The 27883-nt window shown below is 36.9% G+C and overlaps 1 protein-coding gene across 4 annotated transcripts; it reads right to left on the reverse strand.

The window, feature by feature from the left end:
• Positions 1-294: 294 nt before the first annotated feature.
• lingo3a (leucine rich repeat and Ig domain containing 3a) lies at positions 295-27883 on the reverse strand. Of its 4 annotated transcripts, none has more exons than XM_052589314.1 (2): positions 27037-27859; positions 295-3861 (listed from the first exon to the last, which is right to left on the reverse strand). In XM_052589314.1, exon 2 carries the CDS (start codon positions 3815-3817, stop codon positions 2000-2002), a length of 1818 nt encoding a protein of 605 aa, XP_052445274.1. In that variant the 5' UTR covers positions 3818-3861; positions 27037-27859; the 3' UTR covers positions 295-1999. The 4 variants fall into 4 exon arrangements, 3 of the variants coding, with proteins under 3 accessions (XP_052445274.1, XP_052445276.1, XP_052445275.1); XM_052589316.1 differs by lacking the exon at positions 27037-27859 and adding an exon at positions 20960-21167; XM_052589315.1 differs by lacking the exon at positions 27037-27859 and adding an exon at positions 6126-6165.

Below are 27883 nucleotides of genomic sequence, written 5' to 3' on the forward strand. Positions count from 1 at the left end.
AAATAAAAATGCAGTGAATTGTTTATTTTGAACAACATCTTGGCATTTGCAAAAATAAAAAATAAAGTTGAGAACCATTAGATGTTATATATGCATTGCATTGCATTACATAAATCATCAGTCGAAAACATTCATATATAATATTACTTTACGATGACATGAAAAATCTGAAAAAGAAGAATTTCAAACACAGATAAATGATTTTATAAACAGCATTTTTTTTTTCATTGGTATAATATAAGAACAATATTCTTAACATATTAAATAAGAATAAATCTATCCAGAACATAAAAATGCAGTGGATACCCATTTATTTAAATGACAATAAATAAAACTGTAAAATGACTTTTTACAAAAATATCAAAAAGCTTATTTTAATCAGTTTTTACAGTAATTATTGACAAATTCTGGCAGTTTGCAAAGTACATACAATGCTGCTTAAAATAAGACAGTACAGGGCGCTGTGTTTTATGTGTTTAAATAAAACAGCTCATAATCGAATTAATTTCAGCTTACAGATTGACCAGTAGAAGGCAATAAGGTTGTGACTGATACCCTGTTCTTTAAACGGTCGTATTTTAACATTAGGGGGCAGCAGAACAGCTTTGTAAAGTCCCTTCCTCTTTCATTTTAAGCGGCAGCACTTGAGCAAGGTCTAACTCATCATAAATGCTATTTATAAACAGACAATGCAAGCGTAAGAACTCCTGGATGGATCAAAAGATCAGTGGCCTGTGCATAAAAAGCTATCTTTGACTGTATACTCATGCAAATGAACATAAAATAAGTTTTGGGACTGACATTCCCTTTTAAACACACTTACACTTACATAGAAGAGGCATAAAGACATACAGTACAACAACTGAAAGTCACCTGCAATCAAATGCTAAGAAAGTTTTTTTTTTTTTTTTAAAGCAGTAACTCTTTAAGAGTTTTCACACAATATCTTTCATTAAGAACATTTTATATTAAATAAAAATATTTCACATTAATTTACTTAAAATGAGAACAGGGCACCATAATGAACACACAAAACAGCCATATATATACATATATACAATAAGATACAAAATGTCTTAAACTCAGTCTAGATACTGAGGCTATTGGTATTTAGCTGATAAATATGTAATGTTTTTATAAAGACAATGTGCTTTTCAATTGTTACTACAGTACCTTTTATGCGTGTGTGTGTGTGTGTGTGTGTGTGTGTTTAATTTTATTCAGGCATGACTCAGAAGTAGGTGGCAGTGTAATATAGAAGCACTCAGTAGCCTTATTATCCATAGCAAACTTAATCAACTAACTTTTTAAGTAAGATATAATTAAACAGTTTTAACTTTTTAAACAGTCTTCTAGCATCTCTTGTTTCCAACAAAGTGGTTCCCAGGCTAAGATTTGGGGCTAATCCAACAACAAATCCTTGTTAAATTGGCAGTGTGAAGTGTATGCCCACTTTATTGCCTACAAACTACTGAGCTTAAAAATTAAATTGCCTTGCAAAATGCAATAATGTTCAATTTTTTTACTTTTGAGGGCATTGGCAATTTCTTGGCAAGCAGAAAGCACCTCTTTAAATAATTATATTCTAAATCATTCGGGACTTTTCTCACAACAATCTCCATAATATTAAGAGCATAACTGAACTTTTTAGAATGACACGTTCTGTGGGAAATTGCTTGGGAGTATTTTTAATGGTCATTATATATCACTACAAGCTTGGCCTTCTCACATGAGAAAGTTTAAAATGGGTACCTAATGCCAGCGGCAAGTATGTAATTCATCATAAATGTCTTAATAAATATGTAAAATATCCCAAGACACCAAAAGTAAGGTCAGATTATAAATAATTGCTGATGGAAAGCACCCCTCAGCGACTACAATATTCATTGCTCCCATTAAAACCCACTGTGTCATATGCAGGACTGGTAGTAGAAATGTATTTCAGTTTGAAATAACAATAATGTGCGTTTAACTCCTTTAAACTGATGGTATGCCCATTTTATATCATCTTCATGTTGAACTTTCGTGCCCCTCCTTGACCCCCACTGGCAGCGGGACCATCTACCTTTCTGAATGAATACTCAACTGAGAAATTGTTCTTGTGCTGACCTCGTCCTCGGCTCCACACAAATAAGAGAATGAAACAGAAAAGCACAACACCCAAAAACATGATGCAGCCCATTGCGGTGGACACCAGGATGGTCTTGAGATCCAATGTGAATTTTAGGAAGACACGTGTGTCGTTTAAGTTCGTGTCATTTAGATCTCCCACATAGTAGGTGCGATTGGCTGCCAAAGCACCATCCAATGGCAATCCACTGACTGTTAGGGTGGCAAAGTAGGTGTCGTTGCCACCAGCATTGCTTGCGATGCAGATATAAGTCCCACTATCTGTAACCTGGGCGTAACGGATCTCCAGCGTACCTTCAGGTAGGACAATCACCCGCCCAGTGCTCTTGGTTGTGATACGTCGGCGCTGAGGTGAAATCCAAAAGATGACCGGAGTTGGGTCTCCTTGTGCTTGACATACAAATGACACCACTTGGCCTTCACGTGCCGTCAGCTGTTGCAGTTTGCGGTTTCGAATTTTAGGCCGCTTACAGGTGAAATGGTCAAAGAGTGCAGAGTCCGAGAAGGTACTGAGTGCTTTTCCTCGCAGTTCCACGGGTGTGGCGCAAACTGGTGACTTTCTGTCAAAGTTGAGGGTCTTCCGGCGCTGCAGGATCCACAGTAGGCGGCAATCGCAGGACAGAGGGTTGCCATCTACACGCAATGTCTCCAGCGTGTTGACCGAGTGGAAGGACCCCTCCTCTAGGGTCACTAATCCATTGTTTGACAAGTTGAGCAATCGTATCTGTTGCAGGCCTCCAAGACCGTAGGGTTGCACTGATATCAGGTTTGTACCAACTAGGTGCAGTTCCTTCAAGCGGATAAGATCCCGCAATGCCCAGGACTCAAGAACTGAGATGGGGTTGTAAGACAGGTTGAGGCTTGCCAAGTGAATTAGGTTGCGAAGGGCTCCTGTAGGCACGGTGGAAATGTTGGTGTTAGTAATCGAGAGCCAAGAAAGGTTGAGACCTTGGAAGCTGTGTGGAGAGATGTACTCAAGGAAGGGCCAGTGGTCAATCTCAAGACCCCGCAGTCCACCTAGTTTATGAAAGTTCTGCTCTTCCAACGAAGGGATACTGAGGTAGCGTAATCGAAGAGTCACCAAGCCGCGAAGGTAGGAAAGAGACTGTCCAGTTATAGAGGTCAGATTGCACCTCTCAATGGTTAGCTCCCGGAGCCCCACCAGTCCTAGGAAAGCCTTGTTTGAAATGTACACCAGGTCGTTGTCACCAACCTCCAAATTGCGGAGGTTCTTCAAGTCCTGGAAGGTGAAGTCTAACAGGATGACCAGTTTATTCCCACTTAGATCCAGAGTGGTGAGGTTGGTGAGACGTGAAAAGGCACCCATGGGCACGAGTTTAAGCTGGTTGGCTCGTAGACGCAACACTCTCAGGTTGAGCAAGCTGGAGAAGGCGTTAGGCTCCAACACGCTGATGAGATTCTCGCTCAAGTCCAATTCTTCAAGTTTCGAGAGAGTCGCCAAGTCATTGTATTCCACCCAGCGCAAACTGTTGCCACTCAGATCCAGCAGCCGTGTGTCAGTAGGGATGCCTCCAGGAATAGAGCCCAGACGCTTGTTCTGGCACATCACGGCTCTCTGATAAGGGATACAGTCACAGCGCTGTGGGCAGCTTTGGCCATGTGTTAGGGATGCAGTGATTAGGAGCACAAACAGCCCCGGTAAGCACAGGCGTGGACAACCCGCCATGCCCCTTCCCTACCTTACTGGGGCCAAATCACTGCACCTCACACCTAGAAACACAAAAAACAAGTATTGATTAACCACAGCTTATCGTTGAGGGTCAGAGAGCTCTCAGAATTCATCAAAAGAAAAATGAACTTAAAATGAACAAAGGTCTTACGGGTTTGGTATGAGGCTGAGTAATTAATGACAGAATTTACATTTTTGGGATTTTGGGTGAACTAACCCTTTAATATGTCATACACACTTTACACATGAACAGGCTGAAATCTCAGAAGACTTAATGCCCTCTTTAGGATCATGAATTCTTTATCTTTATAAGCCAATGAATAAATTAACTGTATCCAGCTTTGAGCTAGGCAAAATGACTTAAGATCATGGTTGGTTTATGTGAGTTAGCATTTTTTCAAAAGACTGAAAAAAAAAAACCTTAGATAAAATTTACAAATTACAAATGTGCAGTGGAAGACAGCCCAGTCAGTGCATTTTTACATGAATATTCAGGCCCACTCTGGTCATACAGTTAAACATAGTGAGTTTAACAGTCCATTCCCAGAATACCAGGTTATTATTGAAAAGTGAAATTACAAATGTACCACAGCACAATCCTTCTTCTCCCTCCCCCATCATCTCTGGTAACCCAAACACATGACCAGCCCCAGGTTCAAGCCCATATCAGCTGACATCATGAAGCTGTCCAATCAGCACAGACCACTACTTCAAACAACATACACAGGAGAGCACAGGATCGCTATAAGTCGATCAGCAGCGTGAGGTGAATAGAAAACTACACCTGACTATGACTCAGATGTCAAAGCTTGTGTCACGGGTCATTAAGTCAGAAAACCATGAATACTAATAATAAGCAATGATTAATACCCTGCCACTTTTCTTTCCACCCCTACAGTCTCTCCCCCTCATGAGATGTCAACAAAGCATATTTCAACTGCTCATTAAATTTAATTGTCTTCAGGAAAGTTTTCTCATACGAATATATATGTCCATGCAGATGTGCAATAACTCCAAACTGAATAAAAATACTGTACGTTTACCACTGCATAGTTACACATACATTTCAAAACATATTACCTCCTTAATGGGCCGTTTTACCCAGAAATGGCAATTCTGCCATTTAACTGTTGTTGTCCACATAATCAGAATAAATGTGGTCCAAAACAGTGGTCTCAACCGACTTCTATTGTATGGACAGAAAAAATAAGAAGAGAAAAATACATTTAAAAATATATTTTTGTGTGCTAATAGGGTTTTGGAGCTACATGAGGGGGATTAAAATTGTGTCTAAAATGAATGTAACTTAAATTGAGCTTCCCCTGCATTGGAATTTAGATGGAGCTGACCTCGACCTGAAAGTTGTCAGGAGTAAATGAGAGACACGGCTAACTCTTTGCTCTGTTGTTCACCTCAGCAAGGTAGCTTGTCACCTGAGAATTACACAACAGCTGTTAGTAGATACGTGAAGGGCAGATCAAGCAATTAGTGTTTATTTTCCAGGAACAGCTGTTGTAAGGCTGGTTAAACATAAAAAATCAATGCAAAATAAGATTAATGTTCTAAAAACAGATTGAGAAAGGGGAAAAAACAAGGGAGGCAGTAATCGATATTACAAAAATAAATCGCAAAAAGTACTAAATATGGCATCAAAGTCTAAAAGTCACTCGTTTTTATAAAGTATCACTGTCCAACAGCGACACCCGCAGGTGAAGTTACAGTGGAGGCTTGTCTCCCTTCAGTCCATAGACTTACAGCAGAGAGCCCTTAGCATGCAGTGACTTTTCTGGGTTGTAATTGAGAATGAATGGGGGAAAGTCAAGTGAGAGGAGGCAATGCCTCCATCGCGCTATAATTGGTTATGGTTGGTTAAAGGTGCTGTATGTAGGATGGACACCAAGTGGTTGAACTAGGCATTGCAGTCCAAATTAAAAATATTGGAGAGGGTTTTCTTTACCCGGCCGCTCTTTCTCAGACTGGAATACACATGCAGGTTGCCAGATTGACGACGACAAAAACAGGAATGAGAGCATTTAATTAGGAATTAAATTAAATACGTTTTCCACTAACTGACAACCCAGGGTGCCTAAACACATTTGGGTAAACGGTCAGTGGACGGGTTTCACAAACCAAAACAGAGACCGACGTTCCGGTCCAGGACAGACATTTTCAAAGGAGAATAACTGTGTGTATCATTGTTTTTCAGAAAAACTATTATGTTAAATTAGCATGCTTCTTAAATATATTATGGTATTTATTATGGTATTTCTATGCTTTAGTAGAGTTAAAAAGTAAAATACAGCACCTTTAAGACTGAATATGATTGGTTTGTGTGAAAAATCCCGCCTCCTTTTTGGGAGGTTTTTTTTTCCGGTTTTGTGCGAGCTCTCAGTCTAAATGAAGAAAATTATGGCATTATTGACTAATTATAAAAAAGTAAACATCTTTCCCACTTAGATACCACTACTTTGTGTCACGTCAAAATAAAACTCGAAACAGTCTGAAAACGTGATAACTGTTTTAGCATTCAGCATGATGAAATGAAAGCTCTATCTTTGTGTCTATGGCAGTGTTTACAGAGCTTTTATGACGATGACCCGAAAATACAATAAAAATGACTTCACAAATAAAAAAATTTGGTAGAATTTTATAATAAGGCATCATTTAATATGTCAGCTAACATGAACAAACAAAAACAATATTTATTCATCTTTGTTTGCATCAGTTAATACAAATACAGTGGTTCATTGTTAGTTCATGTTAGTTCACAGAGCATAAATGAATGTTAACAAACGTTTGATTTTAACAATGCATTAGTAAATGTTGAAATTAATATTAACTAAGATTAATATAGGCTGTAGATGTAGATTCTTCTTTATTCTTAGTTCATGTTAACTAATGAAACTATTGCAATTTATTCCTCAAAAATTGTTTCAGAATTTCAGAATAAATATAAAAATGCATACAATCACTTTGAAATTTCTAATTATTATTGCAAATATTAAGTAAAAAAAAAAAAATTATATTACTAAATTACAAAATAGAATTATTTTTGTTCTCATTTTATGTAATATTTAAATAGGAAGATGTGACAACATTAAGTGTAACAGGGGCATATATATATATATTACCTTATATATATATATATAATATACTTATTTTACCTGATTTATAACAATATACTATACTATACAATAACATTAGAAATTCTATAATAATTTATAAATAATACTAGTTTTATATTTTGGTAACACTACACTTAAAACCTTTATGTATTAGGCATTATAAAAGTAGTTTTACTCATACATTTTTAAGTGTGACTTTTTTTAAGTGTCACTTACCATTTTGTCTACTTAGCCATTTATAGTGTTAGTCATATTATGCAATCATAAGAATCCTAAAATCAATGCGTCCTTAACATCATACTATTTAGAGCATGCTGGAGTCAAAAGGAAATCAAAAACGTTCAACATTTTTGAAGCCGTGCTTGTTTTGAGTGCGAAAAACACTTAACTAGGTGGTGCTTGATGTTTCTGTCAAATCCGGGATATTGTCCTACATAAACAAGACCAGGTTTAATGATGAGAATGGAAAAAATAGCAGCATAAGCACAGACTGATATCGCACAAACATCAGAGAGAAAAGTCTATCTGGGTTGAAAAAAAAAAAGGAAAGAAAAACTCTTAAACAGATGATACAGACCGGGAGCAATTAAGGCAGCCTAGTACCTTAATTAGAGAGAAAGCACATTAAAAGGAATAATGAATCCACACTAGAAAGGGAAAAAACTGCAAGAACTCATGGAGGGGGTCATGAGCTGAAGGGAAGTGTGTGGAGGCGTCAACTTTCCAATATATCACCGCTGGATCTGCACTTGTTTAGTGCTGCTGATGGCACTCTTCAACTCACATCGATTTCAAATGCTGCCCACACATCTCTTTACATAACCGTACGTATCCTCCTCATTCTGTCTCCTGTTGTTCCGCAAGCACATCTATCATCTGCAGCTCGAGGAAACCCAACAGTCAGACCGGGGAGGAAGAAGGGGCAAATGACGGATGCTCAGGGTGAAAGTTGAATCTCTGGAGGTGACGTCTCAAGGGGACCTCGTACTTCACAGAGGCAACTGTAACCTTGGCCAAACTAAAGCTGACAAGCGCATGGGCATGCTGCTGGAGAACAGAAGCCATCTGAGACCAGGGACGTTCTCGGATTGGACAGACGTTTGGGAGTTCAAGGAGATGACGAACAAGGAGCAGGGACTGCGAAATGCTGACTGTGTGAAGAACAAACGATTACGTCTTTTTTAAAAGAGTATAGAAGCCATTCTGAGAAAAGTAAAAGGACAGATTTGAGCAGAATTGACCCTCATGTTGTTCCAAACCTGAACAACTTTCATACGTCTGAGGAACATAAAATTCTAGATCCTGAAAAAGTGTTAATGTGTTGTTGTTGTTTTATTGTTCCAGATAGTGCACCCCATTGACTTAAATTTGAAAGTCATAAAGGCTTGTAAACATAAGACCAAAAAGTCTTTTAAAGTCATAAGGTGAGATTGTAACGCAATTAAATTAAACAAAGGATGAAAATGTACACTCTAAACAATACATCGAAATAACAATATGGCTTAGTGCGCTTATTAAATCACAAAGACGTGCACACTGCCTGTTTCAGTTTTAATATTTGAAAATTAAGAAATTAAGACAGCTATACTGTAATATACTGTTATATTTTTTTATTTTAGAGTGAAATATTATAGCAATATTCCTTATTTGTTTGATAAATTTATTCAATAACAGCAATTACATTTTAATAAAAATTACTCAATTTTTTCACTTGAATTTTTAACAGAGAAATGTTACAATAGTATTAACAGTTTAAAATTGTATTCTATAACAGTATTAATTTGTTTATTTTACAGAAAAATATTAGAACAGTAATAATATTTTATTCACATATTTTTATTTTACAGTAAAACATTACAGCTTTTCATTAATTTTTTTATTCAGTAATAATAATACAGTTTTATTGTCATATTGATATAAAAATCACAAAGTTTGGTGTAAAATTGTGCAGCCCAACAAACAAGCATACAGCAAAAAAAAATTATTTTTTTATCATCACCTAGGAATTCTAATGTTCTATATGACATTCTTTTTCAAAATGGAGTTATTCACATGTTCTTATTCTACATTACGTGACTTATTTTTTTACGTAAAGTTGTGTAGCCTACATTTTTGGAATTTTTATTTAAAACAAACAAACAAAAAGGTTCTATTTATTATAATTATCTCAAAACCACTTAGAATCCTGATAGAAATGTATCATTTAAAGATGGGGGAAAAGCAAATTTTGACAGTAAAATTACTATTAAGATGTTTCGCCAAATTGTGCAGCTCTTCTAGTTCTAGTTCTCTCGCACATTAATAGGATTTGAAGAAGAAAATCCTATCACCTTCAATAAAAGAAGGTTAAAAACATTGACGAAGCTTCACCTGATCTGGTTCATGAACGGGCATGCTAATCAGCTGAAAGCTAATGAGAGATGACATGCTATTGTAGACGCGGCGCAGGACAATCACACACAACTCTTGAGGGGATAGAGTGTCAGTTGTGTTTCAGGGTAGAATGGCAATGGCTGAGCGCAGCCTGGGAACACGACTTGTTTAACATGCATATTTGATACAGGTGAGAACAGAAAGGCCCTCTGTGCTAGCAACAAATGTCATTGCTCAGTTTCCTGATGCGATAAATTATTCAGATTATCATGGTCCATGAACATCACAAAGAGACTGACCGTGGCTCTCTGATGGACCAACTCCAACAAGATGATCGATCTTGTTGGAGTACTGGAATGTTCAATACTTGAGCATTGAACATTCGCTCTTTTATTGGCTCACAATCCTGTGAATAAATTGACTGATGCTCTACTTGACAGCTGCTTGGCATGGCGCTTAATACCAGGTTTTATCTCCGCTCAGAGAGTTGGGTTTGATGACCTGATCCTTGGCTCCAACTACGGTGAGGGAACGAGATAATTAGGTCAAAAGATAGGCTTGGTACTAACTGAATGTGGTGATCAAGACAGGGAAACCTAAACAGGCAACCACTGCTGGCGTCGTCTTCATGGTGTCGTTTTCTCTCATCAAAGCTACTTTGAATTGACGTAGCCAAGCCAAGGATGGATTACCACCCACAGTCATTTTTTCTTATTAAACAATATTATTAAGTATTAAGATATACATATTTCAAATAGGTTAAATATCTTTATATCATATTCAGATTCCAAATTTTTAAGGCCACAAAGAGGATTTTTTGTGGTTTGTGTTGGGTCTGAATTTCACTCCAATTGGTTTTTTTAAGTATGTAATGAAGGCTAAAGTGCCTCGACCTTGGGAAAAACATCCAGCTTTCGTGGAAGAAGCCATTTGGTTTCATTACTATTCAACGAACGCTATTTACAGCCAATTTCCATCGACATACGGTGAGCACAGTTTCTCCACAGGATGTTGATAATGACATTGAAAACAATGGCTGTTGGCCAAAAAAAGTCACACGAATGTGACTGAAGAGAGAAACCAATGGCGTAAGGCTCACCGTGCACACAGTTTTGTCTGACTCACAGCCCTTCAGGTCACGTCTGACTCATTTCTACAATTATAAATGAAAGTCTTCAATATGCAGCAGTACTAAAGTTCAGCTTTCAGATGGAGTCTAACGATTTTGGCATTAAAGGCCCATTTGCCTGTACTATTAGAGATTAAATTGGCCTTCCGCACAATCGCAGGCATATTTATTTTGCTGTTTATATTAAAAGGTCAGGTTTAAAAACACATTCATTTAGGATTTTTGTTGCATAGCAGAAACAAAAAGAATTGAGAGATGTAAACTCAGAATTCTAAGGAAAAAATCAGAATTGCGAGACAAAATTAGAATTCTGAGATCTAAACTCAGAATTCTGGGGATATAAACTAAGAATAAAATGTAAACAAAGAAAATTCAGATTGATTTCTGACTTAATATCTTGAAATTCAGACTTGAAATTGTGATATATTAGACGCTGACTTGCAATCATTAGAAAAACAGTCATTATTGTGAAATATGAAAAAAGTCACGAAGGAACAAAGAAATGCTATATGTAAACCAAATCATTTTTTCAGGTTTACAATATGTAAAAGAAAATCTCACAATTCAGATTTTTTTCTCTGATAACTGAGTTTATATCTTACAATTCTGAGTTTATATATCTGTTTATATTACAATTTTGTCAGAATTGCAAAAAAAAAAAAAAAAACATTCTGAACTGTGCAATTCCATGGAAAAATGGACATTGAATAATTTCCTAAGATCGATTCATTAAAAAAAATAAAAAATTCAGGACTGCAACACAACAACTTTCTTTGGTGTGTGAATCACTGAATCATTCACTAAAACCAATTCCTTGAGCACTGATTTATTTAGGAATGAATCAAGTGGTTGCCTTTTTTAATGAATCATTAAATTTCTCAGTGGATTCATTCAAAAACACAATGAGGTGCATTGCTTTGAGATCTGTGACTATTGATTTATTTCTGTCAGTGGAGTAAAAACAGATGAAGTAATAGATATTATTTTGTCTAAAATATAAGGTATTCATTACTAAAATGTTGGATTTTTTTAACTATTGTATCACTCCAGCAAGTCGAACTGTTGCTCAAACATAGTTTTATTTAGCTTAATATACAACTGTTTGCAAAGAAAACATTGAATATACTAAGGTTTTCCAAAACTCACTAAGTCACTAGAAGTAGTGGCTTAGATTACAATGAATTGGATGTCATACTCCATTATGGCATGACTCATCAGATTTAAGGCAGAGCGACATCCTGGAGAGCTCAAATCTTGAAGCATCTCCCGATTTATTCTCTTCAGCAAATAAAATAATTAGTGCCTATGGCATCATCTTTAAAATGTCAAAATGCACACCTCACAATATTTTTCGCTAAATATAAATGACCTTCCGCTGCTTCAGTATTTCACAAGATGGGTTCCTCTTGTAGTTACGCAGTGGCTAATGAGTTCCACTGGGTAGTCCAGGTCCTAGCAGCCCTGCAGTCAGCATGCATGTGGACAGGGCAAGAGTAAAGTAGGTCAGCCATGTCCCTGGCATTTGGGCACAGCCAGCAGTACCCGTAAATTAACATCCTCTCTGTAAGCCCCTCCAAATTGTGACACAACACTGACAGGAGTGCCGCCAGTCACTGGATCCTCAGAGCTGAGGAAATAAATTAAGAGGATTACAGAAGTGGCATGAAGATTGAGACTACACACAAGAGCGGAGTCATAAACTGCAAACGTTTATCACCATGACTCGATGATGTTACGCATTTGACCGCTAGCTTGAAACACAGTCTTGTGAGTATGCTATAAAGTCACTATACGCTCACCAGCCATTGACCGTAGAGGCCATTTGAGTACAGTGAACTCATTTTCATTTTCAAGATCCCAGTCTGAGATGATTTGAGCTTTGTGACATTACACGTTAGAAATGTTTAGCAATAATATTTAGGCAGCTTGTGGTGTTTTAAGGATGCTTAGTTGGTACTAAGCTGCCTAAAGTGTGCCAAGAAAATATCCCTCACACCATAAACCACCAGCACCAGCTTGAACCATTAGTAAAAGGCAGGATGGATCCATGCTTTCATGTCAAATTCTGACCCTTCCATCTGAATGTCGCAGCAGAAATCAGGACTAATTAGACCAGGCAACCTATTTCCAATCTTCTATTGTCCAATTTTGGTGAGTCTGAGTGAATTGTAGCCTCAGTATAGTATACATTTTTACTTAAAATGAGAAACCCTTTCAAACTACCCAGAGAATAATTATTTTAGATGCATATTACTCAAGTTACTTTAAAAAAAATAAGATAATGAAAGAGTACAACCATACTCATGCAACAAAGGAGACATCTAATTATGATGCCTTCCACTGTAGCCCCTTGAGATGCTGAGATATTTATCTTAACTGCCAATTCATTGGCACAATTGACTCTTGGGGCCAATTACACATAAACACAGGGCGATAAAATTACGAGGGATTCCATTAGGGCAACTAGAACACTGACGGTGCATAAGCTTTTAATTAGAAGGATGACAGAGCTGAAGAAAGGCATGCATTGAGCCTGGTACTGAATGAGAAATGTCTTCGGGCCGTGACGGAGAAGGCCACAACCTAGCTAGGTCGCATGGCGGAGGTTGGACGCACGCCGTCCTGTGGTCATCTCTTTGGCTTGAATGGATTAGAAGACACCCTTCACTGGCAGGCATTCTAACCCTGTCAAAACGAATCACTTCAGCCTGCATGGACACTGCCATGCGGGTTAGCCTAGCCTTCCGTGAGAGTGGATATGGATGTATATCAAGTGATTTCAGAATCATTCTCACAAAAAACACACATACATTTACATATTCTGCTGAATTATTTGAAGTATGTTTAGCAAGTTTAGCAAGTCCAGAATGGATTAGCATTTATGCTACAAATACAAATAACTACTGTTTTTTTGTTTTGTTTTTTTGACTACCTCACAAAACATTAGGATCATTTTCACTCCTGTGGGACCATCTGAAACACATTTTTCTTACACATGATCTTAGTGCACTGCTATGCTAATGTGCTAATAGATATGCTAGTTGCTCTTTCAGTCAGAGCGTGATATTGGGTTCAGATTGGCAATCCTTTATTGCTAGTTGCAGCAGCTGCAATGACAATCAGACCCTCCGGCTGTTGGCAACTCGTCTGCTGCCTCTTTGCAACATCTTCACCTTTAATCAATGTTCTTGCTGCTTGCAAATCAGCGAGAGCAATTAGGCACTATTAGATTAGAGTCAAGCACCAATGAGAGCTGTTTCTTATTCTCCTGCTGTGTGAAAGCTAATGCTCAGTCTTTACCTCAGTAATTTACCCCATTCCTACCAATTATAAAACCAACAAATTCTCCTCCGACATAGTAGCTCTGTCTTAAAAGACTAGCAAATTGCCTACATAGGCATAATCCTAGCTGTCATGCAACATTATATACTTGAGAAATTAGGAGTGCACTAAATAGTCACCAACAAAATAGTGCTCCTCACAGCAGAATGCGACATGTTATTAGTTAGAATGTTGCTAAGCTAACAGCATAATATAAGCATAAAATGTACATTCAAGCTAACATAAATGAGGTAAAATCCAGTTTTAAATACACTTAAGAACTTTTACATCTACACTTTTTTCAATGAATTAAATACAAGAACTTATTAACAGTATTTAATCTCATTCACCATATGTCTAAGTGAGCTTGAACACAAAGCATTAGCAGTATCTTAAAAGAAAAAAGGCACTATAATTTAGTTGCGAACACTCGGAAGAGCCTGTGATGCCCTAAAATACTACCTCTGTATACAGCTTACTGTGTTTTATATGGTGCATCATCTAAAAAAGGCTAGGACTCCATAAACTGTCAGTGAGAAAAGAACGACATTTATAAAATTGCTGTTTCAAGAGTGTCGAGTGTTTCGAGGTTTCACTGTTGAAATGTCCGTCAAAGAATAAACTGCTTTTAAAGTGTCTCAAAATCAATGGTTGCTCTAATCTCTGTCTGACACTAGTGGAGTTCAATTGCCTTGAGAGGTCTGAACTCTAGAACTGAATGGCAAAGATGTAGCCTGAAAATGCACATTGATCAAATCGAACGCACACACTCTTGGCTCACTTGAGTGTATTTATAAGAGAGGTTGTAATTTCTCTTTGACTAGTTTTTATGCTCTTCTCATGGAAATTTAGCTTTTGTCAGAGGATTTACAGATACTATCACATGACTCCATACATTCATCACTGCATTCAGTTGGCTTATATACATTTGAGAACACGGTGACAACCATTTTACACCAGTTCACCACTGACCCCAGCAGCTGTTGTGGGATAATGAGCCTGAGGTTAAGTTTGGAGTTACTAGAGCAAAATACAGGTCCATATGCCTCAGCTTGAGTTACAGACAAAACATGGGACACCCATTATGACACGCAAGTGGAAAAAGCCCTCATGGAAAAACAATATAGTCAGGCTTTTGATTGCTGATGAAAAAAATTAGTTTTCACCTTAAAGTGAAGGATAAAAGATAATTGACACTGGAGATACTGTCACGTTAGGCCTGTGCGATATAAAGTCCTAATCATAAGAAAAGGTTACAACTGTAAGTAATAAAGTTCCAATTACGAAAAAACAATAACTGTGAGATTAAGTTGCAATAACAAAAGATGCAATGATAGGAAATAAAGTTGCAAATCAATGAACGTCACTGTGAGATTAAAAACAAAAACAAAAAAAAAAGTTACAATTTCAAGAAAGAAGACTGCAATTATAATATAAAGTCATAATTGTCATTAGCAACTACAAGAAAACAAGTCACAATTATGAAACAGAATTGTGCAACTATGAGAAATTGTGCGAAAGTTGCAAATGGGAATTGGGAATGCCACATTGTAAGATAAAATTGCACTTACAAGAAAGAAATTGCTATTATAAAAAAGTTATCTCACACTGTAAGATATGAAAGTCTAAATACAAGAATAATGTTGCAATTACAAAAATAAAGATGCAATTTATGAGTCACATTGTGAGATATAACAGACTAATTACAAAAAAAGATGCAATTACAAACAAATTTATGCAATTTATGATATATAGTCACAAAGATATAAAAGTCCCAATTACAAGGAAAAGTGGCAATTATTTAAAAAAAAACCTGTACTTTATGATACAGTATATAGTCACATTGTGAAATATAAAAGTCAGAATTACAAGAAAAAGAGGCAATTACAAAAATTAAGCTGTAATTTGTGATATATAGTCACACAGTAAGATATAAAAGTCCCAATTACAAGAAGAAAAATAATTACAATTACAAGGAATAAAACTGCAATTTATGTTCTGAAAAGTTGCAATTGTTAGACATAGTCACACAGTTATAAGAAAAAGTATAAAATTGCAGTTATGAGAAAAAGCGTATCTATTAAGTATCACAATTATGATTATTATCAATTACCTTTCAATTTTTGGGTGGAACAGTCTTCAATAGAGAAATTGTGTGCTGGACGTTCAACAAATAGGCATCGCAAGTAATAACTGCTTGATTTTATTAAACAAGAAATAAGGTAATTCAAACCTTGAATGAGTTTGCCTAAGCTTGCTGGATAATAGTCCCAGAATCTCGTATCTCAATTGTCAAACTGATTGCCAACGATGACGAAAACGCAAAAACACCAGCAGCATCCAAACGTAATGATGTTTACCACCCACTCCGTGTCAAACTAGAATTATGAATACAAGCTCTTATGAAGGAAAAACCACAGAGCTTACACTTGTTTTTGTCCCCTTTGGTCACAACAGCAGCATGCCGCATAAAACCCAACATAGCCAGAAACATGACACGCATGTGCTGGCGTTAAATAGAAGGATTAAACATTATTACACGGGGCAATGTTCTGGGACAGTGGCCCCCGTATTTTTGTTCTGGATGCGAGCCTGGCCTACTTCAGCGTCTTCTTTAATCCTGTGGCACACCGCCTGCTTTTGCTGTTTCCAATAACCAGCTCTAATCTCTGCAATGGCTAGACAACAGTGGCCTAGTGCTGACAGCTGGCAGACTTACACTGTCTCTAGCAAAGAGACCACACGACAGCGGGCTAACCAGCAGCAGAGGACGCCTCGCGTAAAACCTGCTGCATCGCTAATGTTTTCGCGCTTTGTGGGATTTATCGCAGTCCTGCTATTGTCAATCCCTTCTGGCCCAGAAAACACATCAGGAGGTGTTTTGCTGCAGTCCTCTAACACCCACAATACTGAACTAGTTTATCTTGTGGCTAGAAATGGTTTGGATTTTGTCCGTTTAATCCATAGGTTGCTATTTATTGTATGGAAAGTCTATAACAATTTCAATTTCAGGTAAATAACTCCAAAATCTTACGGTCTTAAATGAACTCTCTTGTAAATAATGCTATAAAATAACCAAAGAAATGCAAATTTCACACTAGAATTTTGCGGTTACAGGAGTTACCGCAATGATAAACTCGCAATTACAATAAAAAAGATGCAATCACGTTCAAAATAAAACTACGCTTAAAAGAGTCTAGTAAATAGTGCGCAGTAACAATATTATATCAATACTGTTCATTCGCATTCACCCTCTTCCCAGCATGCAACGGGGCATGAATGATTAATGAGGTTACGACAGATGTGACACTGTCATTGCGAATGGTTTTGCATAGTCATTCGAGAGATTTCAGTTATGAATGAGTCATTGGATCATTATGAGTAAATGATTGAATGACTCACTCACAAAAGTCAGCTAAGACAAATTGTATTTTATTATAAGAAATAGCTACTAATCTAGTAAGAAACTCTAGAAAGAATAGGTCCAACCAATGAAATGATTCTTTGCTCGAATGCTGTAGGCTCATGATATAGCAAACCATAAACTAGTGCATGGAAGTGAACAATAATGCTTTACATTTGGGGAAACTATGCTCAGAAAGATTATACAGCATGACATAACCCAGCTTGGGGAAAGATGGGAAGAAAGAGGGGATTTGGGGAGAGAGGAATTTCAGAAAGCCTTGTGACGGGTGCTCTCTTCTTATTCCCCGAGAGCTCAAACTTTTTGTTTTGGCTGCCACCATATAAATCCTGTGGGTGTGAGCAGCGCCACTGCCCCGGCGTTTGGGTGGAATTAATGCTGAGCCACTGCAAATGACTGACAATCCTAAGGCCTCTTTGAAAACAGGCTTAAGAGGGAAGAAAGGAAGGAGGATGAAATGAGATATGAAGTACGAAGAAAGAACAGAGGAATATCCAACCTGCAGCTTTTTTTCCAGCGAGCTCTGCAAATTCAAAAAGGACTGCAGTGTCTTTTTTCAGTATTTCTGAACAAGACACTATAAGGACGTGTTTTCTTATTACAAAAAAAATCACAAAAAAGTAACAGCACATTTTGTAAATACTAAATAACTGAGAAGCTAATAACAATTATGCTATACTACTAACCAAAGAAAAAAAAACTAAACGCTCTGCTGGAATGCATTGTACAGTAAATACATATTTTGACATTATTTTAGTTTCAAATGTTGAAGTACATTCACCTCTGAAGCTGGGAATATTCATATTTCACAACTGAAGTATCTGCAAAAGTATTAAGCCCATCACTACAATATAAAATATATAACTGGATAACAGAATGAAAAAAAAACAAATGAAAAAAAAAAAACAGGGCATTTCATATCTATTTTAAATATCTAGGGGATTTTTGCCACAAGCCCTGCTTAATTTCTCATACTGATAACATTCGATGATGCATATAACAAGTGAAAATAATAATTCTTTATTTTTACATTTTACATATTTAGTTAGTTTTTTATTATTATAAATGAAAATAAAATAATTATTATTACAATTCCTTTATAGAAGAATACCAAGGTCAGTAAATAGAAAAAGGTTTATTAATATTATATTAAATATTGAAATAATATTTTGCTAAATATATATATATATATATATATATATATGTGTGTGTGTGTGTGTGTGTGTGTGTGTGTACAGATTTTATTAAATTTTATATTAAAAGTTTAAGCATTACAGTAATGTGATTTTCCACATTACCATAATGAGAATTTAGGGTGAAAATTTGCTTTTTATGAAAATAATATTGCAAAGAAATATATATATATATATATATATATTATTTGAATACAATAAGTATTTACAACAAAGTTTGCTCTTTTTGGTTTGAATATTGCATCAAACAGACAAAACAGATCTTTTCAATTAAAAATCAGGACACATTTTTCTTTTATAAGAGCAAACAAACTGCGCAGATGGCCTTACTTGAGAAATGACGTGCATGTAACAAAATAGATGAATTACCCAATTCATCCAACTCTTGCTTCCTTTCTTGCGTGACAGCTTTGAGCTCTGACAGTGTTGCAATTTTACGTTACCCTGATCGAACACAGACAATGAAGAACCTGATTGTGTCCTCTTGACAAATCTCCCCACAATGACAATGTCAAAATAACATTAAAAAAAAACACCCCACAAAGCACTGCGATGCCAATATAGCCGAGCCAGTGTGAGAGGAAAAAAGTGAAAGCTTAAAAGAAAGGAGGAGACGGAGACAGAAACAAAGTGAGAATTTGTAGTTGCTGCTTGAAATGGCCACATGTGGCTCTATGATCACAGTGTGTTTTCCATTATAGCTGAATAATTCATCAATGCCTGGCAACAGGCTTGAGACGTTCAAGCTTGCCTGTATTTTCTATTTTAATTCACATGAGAAATTCATGGCAGGTCCTCCGAGGACCCAAGGTCCCATCAGCACTGTCTATTCTGAATTTGTCCTTGTCTAGATGGATGCATTGTCATGGGGGTCATTATATTGCCTCCTCGAAGGCCCTGTGGGCAGCTGAATGACACACTGACACTAGAAGTCAAGGGCACACTCGTAAAAATTAAGCTTCTTTATTGCCAATGATGGTTCCTAGAAGAACCTGTAATGTAAACTCAATCAATCCATTGTACAAAAGGTTCTTCATAGTGGAAAAAGGTTCTTTCGATTTTCATAGTGCCCCTATTAAGGATTTTTGAAAATTGCATTTCATTCAGTGTGTAACACAGCTCTAAGTGAATGAAAACATCCTGTGAAGTTTTAAATCTGAAAGTGCACCATGTATAAAGGTATTGTCTCTCAAAAGAAAGAGTCGACTGAATCATTGAAACAAGTCATTTTTAAAACGAATCCCAAGCCTTTCGGGTTGAAATCAATGTGAAACATTAGCATATTGCCCGCCCACTAGTTTGTCTTCTTGTTTTGGTCTGAATGAAAATGCAAATTCATTCTTTGCCACTAGGAGCTGCTTTTGGAGCTGTAAAAATAGCGGTATCCGTGGTAAAGTTGTACACAAAGCAGCACTGCGCTCACAAACACTGCTTTATCAGGCATTACAGGACTGAGGAAATTAAAATGAGATCAATCGACCAATCACCACAGATTAGCGTCAAGGAAAGGAGGGGTTTGGAAAAATGAATCGTTGAGCGAATAGTATGGAAGGTAATTGAGCAAATAAGGTACAGATAAATGCATATGATAGTTCTATAAAAAAACTGTTTGCTAAAACGTTCTTACAGCCACCAAACACAGAATGGGTTTTTTGGGGAACCAAAAATGATTTATCTATTGCATCACACAGAAAGGTTTTAAAATGTAGAGATAAAAATAATAAAAAATATTTTGGAGAATAAAGTGTAAAGCATGAGAATAAAGTACTAACATTTTAAGAAAAGTAGAAATATTTTGTGAATAGTAAAAAATTATGAAGAAGTATATTTTGAGAATAGCAGTAATATTATGTGTATAAAGTTAAAATGATGAGATATTTTGAGAAAAGTTGTATTTTGTGCATAGTCAGATTTATGAAAAAGCAGTAATATTTTGAGAATAGTAGTAATACATTGTAAATAAATTTACAATTATGTGAATAAATTGGTAACAATTTTGAGAAATGGAGCAATATTTTGTAAATACTTAAAATTATGAAAATTAATTAGAAATATTTTGAGTATAGTATAGATGGTGAATAAATTATGAGAATAAAGGAGTGAAATTTATTTGGAGAAAAAAAGGAGCAATATTTTGAGAATAGTCAAAATTATAAAAAAAAAATAAAATAAATATATATATATATATATACACACACACACACACATAATCACATAGAGAGAGAGAGAAATATTATCTTGTCGAGCAAAATTCTAAAAATAATTTAGTAATATTGTGACGATAGTAATATTTTGCGAATAAAATAAAAATTATGAGAATAAAGGAGCGATATTTTCGAAAAGTATAGTGGCTAATATCATAAATCATAAAAAAATCATAAGAATAAAGGAGTAGCCTAATATTTTGAGAATAAAGTCCAAATTAAGGGATTGAGATCAATAGTCTATTTTAGGGGAAATCAATAATGAGAAGATAGATTATGAGAAAACTACAGTAGCAATACATTACCAATAGTCAAAATAATAAGATAAATAAAACCAATACATTTCGAGAACATTTTGAAGTGACGTTACCCTGATCTCACACAGAAGCACCTGATTGTGCTCTTAAAACAGCAATCCTTTCAGCCCACACACTGTGGCTCGGGTCAGATAAGCTTTACAGAACGTCCCATAGGAATGACCTGGAGCGCTGAAGCTCAACAAGGCGTCCTGTCCATCAGAAAAAACAAAATCAATTACTTTTAGTTGTTCTTTCTACATCCTTCTTCCATTTGACAACTACACAGACAAGTAACACGACATCTGGCAAACCCTCCACGGAGCGGATCCATTTCCACAAAGCGCAGGTGAATCATTTTTTGGATGCCGCCCCAGAACCGCATGCTGAACGCCGGGGTGATGACAACACAATATAGTGTGTAAACAAACTCTCTTTTGCTGATTCCACTTTGGTGTGTGGAATTGGAGCATCATTACAAAATCCATTTGATGAGATGATCCAGGTCTTTCTGACAGCTTCCTCAGGAGACTGGAAGTAAAGGGGTGTGGGTTTAAACTGATCTCTCGCTCACCATCTGTCGCCATATTGTCAAGAATGATCCGACAGGAATATGAACAATTAAACCATCCTTGGGGAACAGGCTGTTTTGCTTATGTTCGACATCAAAGCCTCTTCAAGTCCAAAAGTTTCTGGAATAACTGGCTTCATCGCTTCATTTACAGAAAAACCAAAAAAGATCAACCAGCTCTCTGCAAGAAAGGCAGTGCAGAAGATAAAAATATATATATTTTAAGAAAATTAACAATACATTTGTCAAAATTACGCAAATAGTAAAAAAAAAAGAAAAATAAACTTAATTAACATAGTAATTTGACTATTTCAGTCTCGCAATTTTTTAAACTTTGTCGTAAAAGTTGACGTCCAAAGGTAAACACTGCTTAATATGCTTTCATCCCAGAAACCACGTGGCGATGACCAACCGAATGCTCTTCCAACCTTACACAAATAGAAAGAAAAAGAAAACGAAAGCACTACAAAATCACTTCCTGTCATTATCGCACTCATTCCTCCGGCGAATGGATATGAATTATACGCTGAGGGCGACACCAGAATAAATGGTTTTCTCTGCTTCCGTCTCAGCCACTAAAACTGCCTGATGAAATGAGTCATGACTTTAATGCAGAACAGAGGGGAGATAGAAGTCTTTAAATTGACACTATGATTCCCAGTGCGTGAAAACGAGCGGAATAGAGTTATTAGTCTCTATACATCATTACCACTCATAGCACCGGATGCCGACGGGCTGAAAGTTGGGGCCACGTTCAAAACGCGGCCTTAATATGTCATCGCTTGGGTTGGATCAGATATAGCCAATTGTAGAGTGCAATGAATAATTGATTTAATGTCAACATCAGCGTGGCAGCAGTCAGGAAACGTCTATTAATGCCATCTAGCATGAGATATCTGCCTCTTGTGTAACCTGTGGGTGGACGTTTGACCCAGAGGGGCTATTTTGGGGACTAACATTTTAAAAATTAATCAACTTCCATCTGCCACCAACAGATGAATGCAAAAATAAAGGGATGTGTTATCGAATACCTTCCCATCAAATCAATCTCATCTTGATAGAGGAGGACAAACAGCTTTAGGGCTTGTTTGATGCGTGGGTTGTTAATCCAATTACATAATTAAAGAGCTGGCAGAAATGAAGGCCCAGCGCAGGGCGACACTGAAGACATGCAACCTGAGCCACGCAGCCAACATTAGAAAGTATTCAAGGACGGTGAAAAGGTCATTCTAGTCCATGACTGAGCAGAGGATAACACTATACGCCATCCTCTGAACCCGGTGGAAGAACAGCGGATGTCAAGGGCTGGAAGAATCTGTCACGTTAACAGTGAAGTTATTGGGAAAAGCATCACGCGCGTCACATTTCCCCACGGTGCGTTTAGGAGGCAACTAACGGAAATTACAGCAAACACTGCCAGTACAGAGTGAACCAGGCACTATTGTTGTACCCTAGTATTCCTTGATGTACCACGTAAATACTACAGTACATGTATTAATCCCCACATTACTCTTTCTTCTGTGAAGTATAGGAGATCTTTGATGAATCGAACTGGTCGTCTTTTCATTAATTTCACATCAGCTTCACTAAAGCACCAAAATGCATTATGAAAGTGGGCCATACAACTAAAGCTCTACATTACAAGACTTCTGAAGCCATACGACTGGATTTTGTCAAAAAAGTCAACATTATTTGTATATTTCTAGTTTTCGTTTCAAATTTAATTGAAGGTTTAGTATTTCTGTTGTTGTTTTTTGGTCAGATGTATACATTTTATGGGTTAAATCTGCCTATGTGTTTTGTGTGTGTGTGTGTGTGTGTGTGTGTGTGTGTGTGTGGGCATGTTTTTGTGACATATCAGGACACAACTCTGTATAATGACATGGGTATGCACAGGTATTACAACGAGAGGGTGACTTATGAGGACATAACCCATGTCCCCATTTTTCAAAACGCTTATAAATCATACAGAATGAGTTTTTTTTTTTTGAGAAAGTAAAAATGCACAAAGTTTCCTGTGAGGTTTAGGGTTAGGAGTAGGGTTGGTGTAGGGTCATACAGTTTGTACAGTATAAAAACCATTACGCCTATGGGATGTCCCCACTTTTCACAAAAACAAACGTGTGTGTGTGTGTGTGTGTGTGTGTGTGAGAGAGAGAGAGAGAGAGAGAGAGAGAGAGAGAGGGTCATTTTAGTCCTTCAACTTCAACTAAAGAGAAATGTTGCCTTACCCACAAGCTAAAGTAAGTTTTTTTTTTTTTTTTTTACTTTAAGAAAAAAATTCTTAACAAATTTATAAATAGTAACACATTGAGAATAAAATAAATAATTATGAAAATGCTCAACTCAGTAAATCTGGCAGTTTTTTTATTTTATTTTTTTATTTTACAGTTAAAATATCTACAAGAAAAACATCTGTAGAATCTATAAATTACCTTAATATCTCGTGCAGTGTCACCTTCGTGTTGAAGGATTTTTAGATATTTTAAATGGAAAATAAGTATTTAAAGAAAAGTCAAAGTCTAAAGTCTCACCAAGTAGTTTTTGCAGTGAAGCTGTAAAAACAGAAAACGTTCAATAAATAGCAATGAAATATGAATGAGTCGTACAGACTTGTTTTTTGTCCTCATCCATTGTAACTGCACGGAAAAGAGCAACCGCAACATTCTTCAAAACATCTCCTTTTGCGCTACTCAGAAGAAATAAAGTCCCCATGAAGATGAATAAAAGAGTGAAAAATGATGAACCAGTCCTTTAATCTGAAGGCTGAGTTTGCAATCCTCATATACAGTGAACTTTGACCCAGCAATTTATGTGAAACCCACAAAAATAACAATCCCGTCAAATGTGCTGAATGTCAAAGCTCTTGTTTTGTTGTATTCCATCGGGGGCTTCAGATATGTAAAATAAAGCCTTGTTCCGAGGCAATGAATAATACATTAACGATTGGCTCAAAACTGCTTTGTACCCTTTTCATGATGTTTTAAAGTGTCCAATTACTGTACTTCGACATGGAGGAGGCCCAGTCTTCCGATTATCTCAAGCTAGATCATTAAACGTGATACCAAACAGACATGGCAGCAACAAGCTTTTAAAGACGCAATTTAAAAACCGAACGTTCCTTGTTCTTCTCATAAGCTGTACTGATCAAAGTGGACAGGAAGGTGATTATTTTTTCCCAGCTGCAAGCCTGATCTTTATTGTCTGTTCTGATCCGAACACAAGAGCCGCAATGTCTTTTCCTCCTCCTCCACTGCCCACATACGGAGTGATCCTCTCCGCTCATCATCCTTTCATCAGGAGCTCTTCGTATCTTACTGTTATCATGAAGGCAACAATGAAATTTTATTCTGTTGATCCAATAAACACTGTGATTGTCTCTTACAGTAAGCGGGGGCTGAAGAACCCATTTCAATAATGCCCTCAAGACCAGCAACGACAAAATTCAAATCGCCTCACATCTGTTTTATTGCCATCAAAATATGGTTTTGATGTACGACCTTCGAGAATGGACGCTGTAATACAATTCTGAACAGTTGGTGAAAAACAGTAATCTAGTTCTCAAGATGAGAATAAGGACACATCAAGTCACACCAGGAAGATTATATTTATGAGCTCAGTGCACATGAACGTCACCACAATGTACTGTAGTAATTATTCAGAGTTTCCAAGTTGGGAACGTTTGGGTGAGAAAAAACGGTAGATGCAGTGGATGCAGCATCTGTAATTGACGGAAAATGTGTTAATGTATGAAATCATTGTTTTTTTTAAATATAATAATATTCTAGAAAATACTATTTCATTTATAACACCTTCATAAATTCAATAAAAACAAAGCAAACAAAATGGACCTAATGCACGGTATTCATCAAGGTATTTTTGGTAGAAAATCTGATGTAATGACAACATCCTAATTCATGAATTGGAGCTTCCCAGCAGGACATGAATGCTATTAATAGTGCAAATTAATGTTGCACAACAACAAAAGAACTACAGATAAAGGAAAAATTCCCACGAAAATTAAAATTGTTATTATTTATTTAAACTCAAGTAGCTGCAAATTAGAATTTTCACACAAAAAAAAAAACATTTTGGTTGATATGAGTATCAACCACTTATTAACTACTTTTAAAGTCAGATTTACGCAGCGTTGCGAAAAGTCACTTGAAAATACAATGCATTACAATATAATGCGTTACTCCACAAAAAAGTAACTGATTGCATTACTCAGTTACTTGTTATGGAAAGTAATGCATTACATTACTTTTGTGTTACTTTTTGCCACATGGGCGGGGCTTACTCATTTGTTTTAATCTTATATTACTTATATTATATTACTTATAAGTAATATAACAACAAAAAGTTAAATGAATAAGCCTCAGGCTAAAGGCAGTGCCTCTGCAAACTCACTCCCAATTTCTCTCAACACGAGGAAAGGAAGGTTTTCACTGAATAAACGGTAAAACTTGCGTTAATATTTGAAAAAGTAACTTATTTTATTTATTTACTATTTTTTTGTTGTTGTCGTAAATTTAAAAGTAATGCACTACTTTACTAGTTACTTGAAAAAGAGTAATCTGATAATACCCCTAACACTGGTTTTATGTGACGAAAGATCCAAATTTCCAACACTGATATACAAACTCGCACGTCATTTTTGATTGCGACACATACAAACCAGTAAATTTTGGCATCAATGGCATTAAATCGTGCACGATGCCTTGGCATGCTATCTTCGAATCTGACACCGAATGTGAACCATATTTCAAGTCTTTTTTTTTTTTTTTTTGTGAATACCTCGAAACGTATTACTTTTCCCCCTAATTCACTGCCCTGCGTCATGTGTTTTTTGTGGGTTGTGTGAATCAACCCTTGTGGCTTTTTGTCCTATTAGGACAGATCTATAAAATTATCTCTCAATTTAAACTTAATTAAACTTTTTTAAAAATCGTGTTTCAAGAAGTGTTGCACCATTCTTCGCCATGCATCGTGTTTTTAAATGCATTCTGTATTAATTCAGTATTAATAAAGCCTTCTGTTTTTTGTCCTTTTTGGACAGATGTGATTACTTACAGATTACTTTCTGTCATACAGAAAAGACCTGCAAATAATCTTCGAAATATCTCCTTTTGTCCAATTCCATGAAAAATCTCAATCATCCGGGTTAAGATGCAGCATGAGAGCAAGTAAGAGATGACAAAATCTTATTTCTAGATGAACTATCCCTTTAAAACCACCTTGAAGAGGACGTCTAGAGAAGACAGTCCAGTCATATTTAAATGATGAGGCTCATTATTTGCATGCATGAACACCACAGAGGTAATTAAGCTCTTGTTTGTAGGCACATGCAGCATTGTTGCATTACATGGGATATAAAAGCTTTTGAAGCTCCTAAAGCAATAGGAACTGACTGAAATTAACATTACGGCATCTACCAAGTCCATGTCAGATCCAACGGAAAAGATGACAAGTTACAGGTCGGACTTCCCCAATCCTATATTTAAGCCCTAATTACAGGTGGGACACTGCCAATTTGTCACACTAAACGGCCCCTTTACACGAGAAGATGAAAGTGCTCACCCAGGGCTAGAACTTGACAGGTGGTACGTCCACATCAGCCAGCCCTGTCAGCTCGGCGTACACGTCTTTCCTCGGTTTCGGCTGTCCCTCTCAGCTTCTGCGTGTGGGCTGTGCACAGCTGCTAGGGTTGAGTCGCCCAATTAAGCCTGCAGATGCTCCTGACTGCAGCATCGGCTTCCAAGATCCCAACCGGATTGTCCCTCTTCCCGCTGTTGGATCGTTCTTTTGTTTTCTATTGTCACCAGCCAGCAGTCGTCAGGTTCTCCATACACATTGTCCCAGTGACAGGAGCGTTGATGTGTGGCTTTCCGCACAAGTGTGTGAGGGAAAAGAGAGAGCGGGTGGGATGAGTCGTACTCTGTGAAGCAGTGGTATGAGAGCGAGCCTGCCTCTCTTTTCCTCTCCACTACGGCTGTACGGCTTCAAAACTCACACTGCCAGCTAACTGAACACTTAGGGAGCGTCTCGAAAGTGCAAACTGACTCAAAACAGCCAGGAGCCATCCACTAGGAGCCAATCCACTCGGCGTCCCCAAGATGACACCTAAAGGACTCATTGGTTCTTACAAAAAGTTCAATGGGAATTGACTCTTCTGTGTTGGTTGAGTGTGTTTGTAGTATTTTCCTACTCACCGTTGGCTTCACAACCCGGTCCCTCACTGAAAGCTCTCCAGGTCCATGAGGGGTTGAATACTCAAGCAAAGACCAGCAGCTGGAATCGTGTAATTTTAGCAGACATGTGACCCTCTTAATGCACAATCCTTTAATGTTTTATCCCGCTTTGGTTTTTCCTCCAGAGTTCCCCGGCTGGAGGTTAGTGGATGCTGACTTACAGGGAAAGAGAAAAA

This window comes from Carassius gibelio, chromosome B22 (genome assembly GCF_023724105.1).
Source record: "Carassius gibelio isolate Cgi1373 ecotype wild population from Czech Republic chromosome B22, carGib1.2-hapl.c, whole genome shotgun sequence".
NCBI classification, from domain to species: Eukaryota; Metazoa; Chordata; class Actinopteri; order Cypriniformes; family Cyprinidae; genus Carassius; species Carassius gibelio.

Excerpts from the sequence above, each read along its gene's own strand:
- lingo3a (XM_052589314.1), bottom strand. The coding sequence starts at position 3,817 with ATGGCGGGTTGTCCACGCCTGTGCTTACCGGGGCTGTTTGTGCTCCTA.